Source organism: Haliotis cracherodii, unplaced genomic scaffold (genome assembly GCF_022045235.1).
Source record: "Haliotis cracherodii isolate W230 unplaced genomic scaffold, xgHalCrac1.p SCAF_3, whole genome shotgun sequence".
Lineage (NCBI taxonomy): Eukaryota > Metazoa > Mollusca > Gastropoda > Lepetellida > Haliotidae > Haliotis > Haliotis cracherodii.
The window spans coordinates 19,244,242-19,256,412 of record NW_027266286.1 but is presented as its reverse complement, the minus strand read 5'-3'; the positions used below and the strand labels follow the sequence as shown (position 1 = coordinate 19,256,412).

Here is a 12,171-nt window from a genome sequence, read left to right as displayed (position 1 = left end):
CTTTACAGATAGCAACACCAAGCATCAGGCAATCCTAAGTTTATAACCTCACTACCATCGGGTACTGTATTAATGGATACACCATGACATCATTTCCGATTCCTCGACGTTCTGGAGAGCAGCGTTAGCAATGAGGTTTCTGTAGCAATCAGACAAACACTTCCTCCCTTGGGTCCGTAGGGTCACTGTACTAGGGGTGGGGCTGAGGACAGGTACCTTAGTGATTATGGGTGGGGGAGACATATTGTCGATACCAATGGCGACCTATAATAAAGTGCAGAAACCCAATCCCCGAACCATTAAGATCTGCCTGGACGCTGTAGTAAAGGTCGTTGTTTCGTCTCTATTGATGCGCATTAGGGACGCGTCAGATTACTGCCAGTTGAAGACTGCACGAGCAGGATTAGGGCGTTCGTAGCTACTCTCGGATTAAAATACACTTAATGGAAACAGACTTAGTGTTAAATGAACAGAGATAGACACAGAGAGTGACGGCCAGAGAGGCTTGATAGGGAGTACGGCAGATCTAGAATTAATCCCAAATACTGCTCCAACCTAGCTGAAGGAGAGCATCCCTACAACCTGCTGTGCAAATGTTCCTGTTATTGGCGTGACAAAGTCCTTCTCAGCAGATTTTCAAGGAGATGCTAGCTCTCCTTGATGCAGTTATTTGTAAAATATTACAGGTTATGTGAGGTGAAATGGGGTTTAACGCGATAATCAAGATTCTTGCACATATATAGCGACGTAATGCATGTGTTGGTGTGTGTATGACCGTCCCAATGCCATCTTTCTGTGCTAGCCCACTCGGATACCGCAGGTTTGACATGAACTCTAATTCAGACACGGTATATTGTCCAGTCCTTGTTTATTCCCTTAATGCAGAGCGCCAGGCAGGGTAACATCAGGTTCAATCTGTTAACGTCTTTTGGTATGACGCGGCCGGGGATCGAACCACCGACCTTCCGCTCTCCGAGCAGACGCTTTATCCGCTAGACCACGGAGACCGTGTGTAAGATATTATAAGGATAACTGCTGTGTGTAGGTGGAATGACTGCCGGGACAACTACTGTGTACGTGATGGTGTCAACAGGTGAAGGGGCGGTCGGGTAGCCTAGTGGTTAAAGCGTTCGCTCGTCACGCCGAAGACCCGGGTTCGATTCCCGACATGGGTACAATGTGTGAAGCCCATTTCTGGTGTGCCCCGCCGTGATATTGCTGGAATATTGCTAAAAGCGGCGTAAAACCTTACTCACTCACTCACTCACTACAACAGGTGGAACGTATAACTGATCGAATTAATAACCAGACTACGGCTTGCCGAAAAACAAGAGTGTGACATTCATTAGAACATTTCAACCTTGCTTGAGAGAAAAGACGTTTGTTGAGAAGTAATATGCTTTTTATATGCAAATACAACTGCTACTACAAAGCAATCATTTCTGGAACGAAGGGGTTGATCAGTATACTTTACCAAGAAAGTGTTAACCCAGATATAACATTTTTTACATTTGACCACTTTCTAAAGGGCATCGTGTATTCAGTACGTGATCTAGACTACCAGTTGTCGGACTTCTATTTCGGTAGAACCTCGGTTGCTGTGTGGGTGAGATCAAAGACTCTGTGTGCTGGCGTTTTGGTGCCATCTCATTGGGTTCAACTTCCGGGCATCAGCTTTTGGCTCATAACCGGTTAAACCCAGTTGAGGTGAAACCTGACCTGCCGTGTGATCTTTACTCCTGTCATCCTACACCGTTGTTTGAGCTGACTCATGCTATATTCATTAAAGCACGGTAAGGCCAATGCTCGGAAAACAACACTACAGGAACATACGGATATCTTACAACACGATGCCGCATCCTGTCTTGGGGGCAGTTCAGGAACACACAACTGTATTACTCCGCGATGCCACATCCTGTCTTAGGGGCAGTTCAGGAACATATAACAGTGTTACTCCTCCTTAGCACGATACCGTGATCTTTATAAGGGGCAGTTCAGGAACATCTAACTGTGTTACCCCGCGGTACCACGATACCGTGATCTGTATAAGGGGCAGTTCAGGAACATATAACTTTATTACTCCTCGATACCACGATACGGTGATCTGTATTAGGGGCAGTTCAGGAACATCTAAATGTATTACTCCTCGATACCATGAAACCGTGATCTGTAATAGGGGCAGTTCAGGAACATATAACTGTGTTACTCCTCGATACCACGATACCGTGATCTGTATTAGGGGCAGTTCAGGAACATATAACTGTATTACTCCTCGATACCATGAAACCGTGATCTGTATTAGGGGCAGTTCAGGAACATATAACTGTATTACTCCCCGATACCACGATATCGTGATCTGTATTAGGGGCAGTTCTGGAACATCTAACTGTATTACTCCTCGATAGCACGATACTGTGATCTGTATAAGGGGCAGTTCAGGAACATATAACTGTATTACTCCGCGATACCACGATACCGTGATCTGTATTAGGGGCAGTTCAGGAACATCTAAATGTATTACTCCTCGATACCATGAAACCGTGATCTGTAATAGGGGCAGTTCAGGAACATATAACTGTGTTACTCCCCGATACCACGATACCGTGATCTGTATTAGGGGCAGTTCAGGAACATATAACTGTATTACTCCTCGATACCATGAAACCGTGATCTGTATTAGGGGCAGTTCAGGAACATATAACTGTATTACTCCTCGATACCACGATACGGTGATCTGTATTAGGGGCAGTTCAGGAACATATAATTGTATTACTCCTCGATACCACAATACCGTGATCTGTATTAGGGGCAGTTCAGGAACATATAACTGTATTACTCCTCGATAGCGCGTCCTTTGTAAGAGGAACTGCAAGGATATTATTTATGTTACATGGAACGAAGAGCTGCTGCTGCTGCAGGAACTAAAATACCTTTTAATTCAGCCATAACACGTTCTGTTGAGAAGTATGATGAATAAATGTTATTTTAATAACGTACAATTATTATTATTCAAAATAGGTTAATTGCATATAAATGCATGTGATTTACTTTAGGTAGAATTTCAAAGACGATACAACTATCAATTAATTGTGACAAGCATCAAACAAGCAATAAAGCTTGATGGCATCGGGTTAGCATGATCTCACCGCTTCCACGGATAAATAAAGTGAACGGAACATGCACAATAATAGGCCATCATGTTGTACTCGTATAAGTGCTGGAAACACAAGGAGCCCCGTTGACGGCGTCCCCAGGGAGAGGGCTGTCACGGAATGCTTGCTCCTCAGTATCCATGTCCATTAAACTTAGAGTGAACATGGCAGGGTGGATCTGAGCAGACACGTCACACGGACGCCATGTCGGCGTAGATTAGCATGGAGGAAGTCGCACTGGGAGTTCTGGGAGCGGACAAGGAGGCTGTGGTGGGGAGAGATGGTGGGTAGGTCATGGGGTAAAGGTGTGGGTGGTGGTGATGAGTGAGTGAGTGAGTGAGTGAGTGAGTGAGTAAGTGTACGGGTTTAATGCCGTTTTGAAAAGTATGTCAGTTATATCATGGCTTGTCAGCGTGATGTAGGAGCTCAGCTCGTTGTGATACAGGATGCGTGTTACTGTGTTGAGACCCACTAGCTTAATTATGAAACATAATTAGGACGAAACAGGATTGGAACCCACGAGCATAGATTTCTAACACGTACAAGCGACGCAAATGCGCACAATGAATTACAGTACCCTAGCCCGACTGGGCCACCCGTGCCTCCCTGGTCGTGACGAGTTAAAATGTTGGGGTGGGTGGGGTGGTAGCTGGAGAGAGTTGGGTGTAATGAGTTTAGGGGAGGCCCGGCGTGTGTGTGTGAGGAGGTTAGATGTAGAGAGAAGGTGAGGAGTCAAGGGGTAGCCCAGGGACAGGGTGTTTGCGTGCTTGTGTACGTGCTTGCGTGCGTGCGTGTGTGTGAGAGGAGGTTTGATGTAGAGACAGCGTGTGGAGTTAAGGGTGGCCAAGACTCTGTGGGTGTGCGTGCGTGCGTGCGTGCGTGCGTGCGTGCGCGCGCGTGCGTGCGTGCGTGCGTGCATGCGTGTGTGCGTGCGTGCGTGCGTGCGTGCGTGCGTGCGTGCGTGTGTGTGTGTGTGTGTGTGTGGAAGATGTAGAGACAGTGTGAGGAGTTAAGGGGTGGCCAAGGGGCGTGTGTGTGAGGAGGGTACATGTAGAGACAGTGTGAGGAGTTAAGGGGTGGCCAAGAGGCGTGTGTGTGTGTGAGGAGGGTACATGTAGAGACAGTGTGAGGAGTTAAGGGGTGGCCAAGAGGCGTGTGTGTGTGAGGAGGGTACATGTAGAGACAGTGTGAGGAGTTAAGGGGTGGCCAAGAGGCGTGTGTGTGTGTGAGGAGGGTACATGTAGAGACAGTGTGAGGAGTTAAGGGGTGGCCAAGAGGCGTGTGTGTGTGTGAGGAGGGTACATGTAGAGACAGTGTGAGGAGTTAAGGGGTGGCCAAGAGGCGTGTGTGTGTGGAAGATGTAGAGACAGTGTGAGGAGTTAAGGGGTGGCCAAGAGGCGTGTGTGTGTGTGTGTGTGTGTGAGGAGGGTACATGTAGAGACAGTGTGAGGAGTTAAGGGGTGGCCAAGAGGCGTGTGTGTGTGTGTGTGAGGAGGGTACATGTAGAGACAGTGTGAGGAGTTAAGGGGTGGCCAAGAGGCGTTTGTGTGTGAGGAGGGTACATGTAGAGACAGTGTGGGGAGTTAAGGGGTGGCCAAGAGGCGTGTGTGTGTGTGAGGAGGGTACATGTAGAGACAGTGTGAGGAGTTAAGGGGTGGCCAAGAGGCGTGTGTGTGTGTGAGGAGGGTACATGTAGAGACAGTGTGAGGAGTTAAGGGGTGGCCAAGAGGCGTGTGTGTGTGTGAGGAGGGTACATGTAGAGACAGTGTGAGGAGTTAAGGGGTGGCCAAGAGGCGTGTGTGTGTGTGAGGAGGGTACATGTAGAGACAGTGTGAGGAGTTAAGGGGTGGCCAAGAGGCGTGTGTGTGTGTGAGGAGGGTACATGTAGAGACAGTGTGAGGAGTTAAGGGGTGGCCAAGAGGCGTGTGTGTGTGAGGAGGGTACATGTAGAGACAGTGTGAGGAGTTAAGGGGTGGCCAAGAGGCGTGTGTGTGTGTGAGGAGGGTACATGTAGAGACAGTGTGAGGAGTTAAGGGGTGGCCAAGAGGCGTGTGTGTGTGGAAGATGTAGAGACAGTGTGAGGAGTTAAGGGGTGGCCAAGAGGCGTGTGTGTGTGTGTGTGTGTGAGGAGGGTACATGTAGAGACAGTGTGGGGAGTTAAGGGGTGGCCAAGAGGCGTGTGTGTGTGTGAAGAGGGTACATGTAGAGACAGTGTGGGGAGTTAAGGAGTGGCCAAGAGGCGTGTGTGTGTGTGAGGAGGGTACATGTAGAGACAGTGTGGGGAGTTAAGGGGTGGCCAAGAGGCGTGTGTGTGTGAGGAGGGTACATGTAGAGACAGTGTGGGCATGTTGAGGTAAAGGGGTGGCCCGGAGTGTGAAGGGTGGATGTGGAGACAGTGGGAGGGATGACAGAAGGTAGTCGGGGTGGCGAGGGGGTGGAGAGAGTGTTGGGCGTGATGAAGTAAAGGGATATGCTGGTGGAGGAGAGGTCTCGAGGTGTGCGTCCCAGGCAGCAATGGTGAAAGCTTATAGACAAAAATGCCATGGTGGTGGAGGTAATTTATAACCGAGGAAATATGAACGTGTCTGCCATTAATGGAGCTTTCGAGGATGCTTTGATCTGAGCGTCACGATTTCCATTAAATAGATGAGGAAGTTCACTTTAAAGAAATGTTTTTTTTTTGTGTTAGTGGAGATTACTTTTTGTCAAAGCAAAATAAGCAACGTGCTTCTTCCTTCAACCATTATATAAATGTCAGTAATCCATTTCAGGTCCCTCGTGGTCAGAAATCTTCATGGTCAGTCGATGGAGCGTCCCTTGGTAAGAGGCTAGATATGATCTTCCAACCCTCCGCCCACGTTTGGATCCGTCTGCAACATCTTCAGTCCAATCAAGTTGCTTAACTCGATAACCCGACGTTAGACTACAAGCCATGGGTGTGTCTACATCGATCACTACAACTTACTGACCGATTCAGTACAGAAAACCCCAAGCTTACCCACGGTTGGAAGTGTGAACAATCATTCTGTTGTGCGTAACAAAAATAACAATTTGTGGAATTTGTTAACCACATAAATTGTAAGATGATTATCATCTCTCACGAAAAAAAAAACGTATTATCAATAACACTCAAATAACATGTGACACCTTTGATCACGAAGTCAACGTCTTCTGTCACCTCTGTGTAGATGTAACCCACAGCTGTCGCCCTCGTGTTCTACCCGACACCATATGTAATATTGTAGACAACTTGGTGTAGCGTTCTGTAGTAATTACAACCAACCGCAAAGTAGACACGAAATAGTTCTAATGAGTCAGAGGACTAACAGCAAACAGGTGTGCGCGTGTCCCAGAGTTGATGACATTGTGTGTTAAACTGGTTTTACTTTTGGCTTGCGATTAACCAACAGGCGACGGCCCCAAAACGTGGCATTACTTGGTATGTGGTGTCACTTGATACCATATCCGGTTATATGTGCGCATGCGTGCCGTTCTTAATTATGAATGTTTGTTATGGGCGATAGAAAATGCAGCTGCTCTGGTGATGTTAATAATGGTGAGACAAGTTTCACTTAAGAAACAAAGGAAACAATCTGCCACCGCCTGTCCAGTAAAAAGAAGGTATTTTTCCAGTGAAGGGGTAAAATACGGACAAGTCACGTGTGCCGTATGTGCGAGCATAGGGATGGCGAGAACCGGCCCGCTACACACTGTTGCTATGGTTATATTGTGGACACGGTGTCTGACAACAAGAGCAAACAAACATATGGTTCAGATAAATTTTCTTGTTGAAAAATGAATGATAATTCCCATTTGTGAATATGTTTATCTTTGTGTAAATGATGTTAACAATATAAATATATGCGTGCGTGTGTGTGAGTGTGTGTGTGTGTGTGAGTGTGTGTGTGTGTGTGTGTGTGTGTGTGTGTGTGTGTGTGTGTGTGTGAGTGTGTGTGTGAGTGTGTGTGAGTGTGTGTGTGTGTGTGTGTGTGTGTGTGTGTGTGTGTGTGTGTGTGTGTGTGTGTGTGTGTGAGCGTCCGCATGGGCCTGCATGCGTGGGTGTGCCTCTGTGTCTCTGTGTGTGTACAGTGCCGCGCGTTCGTGCTCGCATGATTGCGTGTGCGCGCGCGCGCGTGTGAGTGTGTGCGTGCGCGCGCGCGTGTGTGCTTGTGTCTGTCTGTGTGCGTGCGTGTGTGTGTGAGTGAGTGCGTGCGTGCGTGCGTGCGTGCGTGCGTGCGTGTGTGCGTGTGTGTGCGTGTGTGTGCGTGTACGTGTGGCGAAGGGTACTTACCGTCGATGAAGTACGCCATGCTAGCCCCCACTATTGTGAACAGGACGATGACTGTGGCAGCTTTCATGTCGCGTGTCCTGCAAAATAAAACAGAGCAACGTTGTTACACCGAGGTCAGAATGTATTTACGGCATAGCGTAAAGCCGGACTCACTAAACATGGCAGTGTAAATAAACGCAAAGTCCTTTCAAATATATAACACGTCTTTGCTAAATCACAGAATTGTCAAACATGGTCCTCATAAAATAAGTCAAATCCAAAATCGGCAGAATAAAGTACATCATATCCGTGGTTTAAAACTTACATCATAACCAAATATCTTTGTGTAAAATATATGTCATAGCCAAATATCTTTGTGTCAAATATATGTCATAGCCAAATATCATTCTGTAAAATATATGTCACAGCCAAATATCATACTGTAAAAATTGTCATAGCCAAATATCTTTGTGTATATTATGTGTCCTAGCAAAATATCTTTGTGTAAAATATATGTCATAGCCAAATATCTAACTAAAATATGTGTCATATATAGCCAAATATATTTGTGTCAAATATATGGCATAGCCAAATATCTTACTGTAAAATATATGTCACAGCCAAATGTCTTACTGTAAAATATATGTCACAGCCAAATATCTTTGTGTAAAGTAAATGATAGCCCGAAATGTTAGTGTAAAGCTCGGCAATGGAAAACATGGCAGTGAAAAACACGTATAGCCACTAGCCATGGTGGTGTAAAACTTACCGGTCCAAGACTGTATACAACCTTAAACGCTATAACGCCTTAACAGAAGTGGGCAAATGCAAGTCTTAGGAGGACATACGCTGCATTTTCTGCATAGACATGATTCGATTTTGTCCCATGAAGCAGTTTGCGAGTAAAACCGTGTTACGTAAAAGCAACCGTGGCTAAGAGAGACTGGCCTCATCACTCACACCAGGCAGGCTGTGTCGGGGGAGATGAGGCTCGCCTGCACCATCCTCCGAAGCCAGCGTTTGCATCTAATCAAATTTGTCAACAAATGTTTGCATGTGCACGACTCATTGTTATGGAACATTTCATCATGATCACATACAGCTAAAGGTCAAACTCTTGAGCCCGGGCTGGTACTATTTTAACATTATGCTAAAATGCAAGGATATAACGCTTGGTTGCAAGACTGAATGGATCTAGGAAGCATGTCATCACAGAAATACAAAAAAAGTTTATTAAACTATATGTAATAAACATTTTTAACACGGATATAGCCAGTGGTTCGTTGTCTGCATGGACTGATATGTAATAAACGTTTTCTAACATGAATATAACCAGTGGTTGGTGTTCTGCATGGACTGAAATGTAATAAACGTTTTGTTAACATGAATATAACCAGTGGTTGGTTGTCTGCATGGACTGATATGTAATAAAAGTATTCTAACATAAATATAGCCAGTGGTTGGTTGTCTGCATGGACTGATATGTAATAAAAGTATTCTAACATGAATATAGCCAGTGGTTGGTTGTCCGTAAGAACTGATGTGTATAAAAAGCTTCCTTACATGTTCATGAATATATAATCAGTGGCTGGTTGTCTGCATGGACTGATGTTTATGAACATGTGTCCAACATTTAGTCGTTTTCCTCGCAGGTCCACCATCACACACACTTACATCTTCAGCACGGCAAAGCCGCTTACTTCTCATCTGCTTATATATAGACCACTTTATTCTCAACACTTCCCATCTGATGACAGATGGGCCACTGTAATCCCGCCCATCCATCCATCTGCTTACAAACAAACCAGCGTAAGTCCGCCCACTTACCATTTTAATACAGACCAATGTAATCTCTCTCTCCCCCCCCCCCCCCCGCCCACACACACTTTCAATCTGCATGCAAATAGAATACTGTAATCCCACCTATTTGCCATCTGCTTGCATATAGAATACTGTAATCCCACCTATTTACCATCTGCATGCATATAGAATACTGTAACCCCACCTATTTACCATCTGCATGCATATAGAATACTGTAACCCCACCTATTTACCATCTGCATGCAAATAGAATACTGTAATCCCACCTATTTACCATCTGCATGCATATAGAATACTGTAATCCCACCTATTTACCATCTGCTTGCATATAGAATACTGTAATCCCACCTATTTACCATCTGCTTGCATATAGAATACTGTAATCCCACCTATTTACCATCTGCTTGCATACAGAATACTGTACTCCCGCCTATTTACCATCTGCTTGCATATAGAATACTGTAACCCCACCTATTTACCATCTGCTTGCATAAATAATAATGTAACCCCACCTATTTACCATCTGCTTGCATATAGAATACTGTAACCCCACCTATTTACCAGTTGGTTACATAAAGACCACTCTTATTACCCCCTCCCCAACACACGCACACGCAAACCCACACGAACACGCACGCGCGGCACAGCACACACATATAAAAAAAAGAGACACACACACGCATGCAAACCCATGCGTACGCGCGCGCGCACACACACACACACATTGTGAACATCATTTACACAAATATAAACCCACCGACCTCTAAAGAAATTAAATATATTGCCTCCCTTAGTTCCCCCATTTCCCACCCATCAAATAGAGCAGACCCGCCCACTTCAACTAAGATAACAGACACACTCCTGACTTCCGATTATAGACAGGAGTTGCAGGTTTTCTCGGGAAGTCGTAATATCATTATCAGGATAACCAGCTGCTAAATCTGGTTGTACTTCTCAGAATGCCGCGGGATGCCTCGTGAAACGCCGTCTCCTCTGGCATCTGGGAGATCCATCTCCGCGACCATCTGCACGACACACCGCCCCTCCTCCATCTCAAACGAACTAAACAGGCGCTGCTTTGTAGACGCGACAAGCGACATTGAACACACCATAAGTTGACATTTCTTGACTGCGTTAACGAAACAGGCATCACTAAACATAGCACATTTTTAGGTATCGTTGAAATCGACACGCTAATATCATATACCACCAGGGGCCTAAAATAGTTTTGAATAGGACATATGTCAAAGCCCTTAATAATTGATAGGGCTTAAAACGAAGAGATAACGAAGATGCCTCATTTCGGATCACCAGATGGTAAAGATTGTTCTTCGAAATGTCATATACTAAAAAAAGATGACCAATGACCCAGCTCTAATCCGGTTCACCCACCCCGACTGCCCCAGCCCTACACTAAAACTCAGCCACACCCCATTCCTTCAGGGTAGCTTCTATCCCTTAACAATAACTTATCATCAGCTGATACTAAAACCTGCTTTTCACAAAAAACGCTCGAAATGTCATAATCCCTGCCTCAACATAAGGGTTATTCACATACATTTCATGCTGAAGCGAACAGTCAGAGAGAATCTGCAAAGATGCACAATGAAATACGGCGCGATCAAATATCTCCACAAAACGGTATTCCATGAATACGTTCAAGCGCGAAGACAAGCATGGTCCAGGGCGATGATGGCAGCCACCACGGCCGCCACGGATAGACGCAACAGGTGCCGCATTAGATTGGACGGCGAGCCAGCACTTCTCACGACAGCCACGACGATGGAAATGTTTGAAAATAAATAAAAATTCCAAAAAGTCAATCGCCTTACCTTGACAAAACAATTCCTGGAAAAAGAAGCACGGTGCTACTTTTTTCCGCGAAATGTAAATCGTTTTCTTGTCTCTGCGAGAATATAGCAAATGAAAGAAGATATGTTTGAGAAGTCTTACCAAGATGACAATGATGTGGGTGAGATGTGCCAGCTAGGTTGTGGCCAGAGCGGATGACAAAGGCAGTTTACTCAGAGGAACTTCATATATACACACGCTCCTCTTGCTCACAGTACTGTCGGGGCGCGATTACCATACAAGTTGTCGGAATACACGCGCGCATCGATTTATGATTCCTGCAAGTGAACCGGAAGCCGAATTCTCTATATATATGTCAACACCAAGAGGCGTTCGCTGCTTCTACGTCACAGATAGTCACGTGACATCCATACGTCACACACTTTCAGCTTAATATTCATCGTTCGTAAGAGAATATTTGATAAAGTGGGTATTTTTAACACCAAGTGCTAAATAGTTTTAAGAGAAGTTATTTCTGAACTGCCAAACAAGGATTGAAAACGACAAATGTTGTTTTTACGTTGATATATTTAGACTGTCTCTATTTGACATAAACATCAGATGAAAAACGCGAGGTTTACCACGAAGAGGGTCCATTCATCTGGGAAACGCCTGGCATTTGATGACCGGTTTGGGTCTTTCAGGGGTCGCTGCTTTTATGCAATTATCAAGTTTTCCTGTCTGTTACAGAGTGTTCTTGTATCGATTTGTATTCTTCACAAATCAGAGGCCAATTTACCGTCATCTCTCTGTCTCGTCGCCACTAGTGCGAGCGTCGTGCCGCCGCGGTAGGCGATCTTAGCCGCCTAAACCAAACACTCTGTTTGTTACTCCCAACACCAAAATAAGGTTTCTAGGAGTGCGGGTCTTGTACTCTTGAAGGCGAATGCCGGATATTTTCACACAAAAATAGATCTAAAGCGATATTTCTTTAGGCAACCCAAATCAATTTATTGCTACTGAGAGCATTTTGTAGTAAGAGGACGTTTGACCTTACAATAGATAACTATATATGATTAAAATAATTAGCATACAACCCAAGCGTTTAAAGTTTATAAGGCAGCTCAACATGGCAAT

At 45.3% G+C, this 12,171-nt stretch overlaps 1 protein-coding gene across 1 annotated transcript in view; it reads right to left on the bottom strand.

Annotated features, from left to right (window-relative positions):
- The window catches only part of LOC139475277 (uncharacterized), a 77,959-nt gene that overhangs the window by 17,457 nt on the left and 48,331 nt on the right, over nt 1-12,171 (bottom strand). Inside the window, exon 3 of the mRNA XM_071258510.1 lies at nt 7,444-7,520. Coding sequence (XP_071114611.1) covers nt 7,444-7,520 — 77 coding nt within the window. The remainder of the gene's footprint in view (nt 1-7,443; nt 7,521-12,171) is intronic.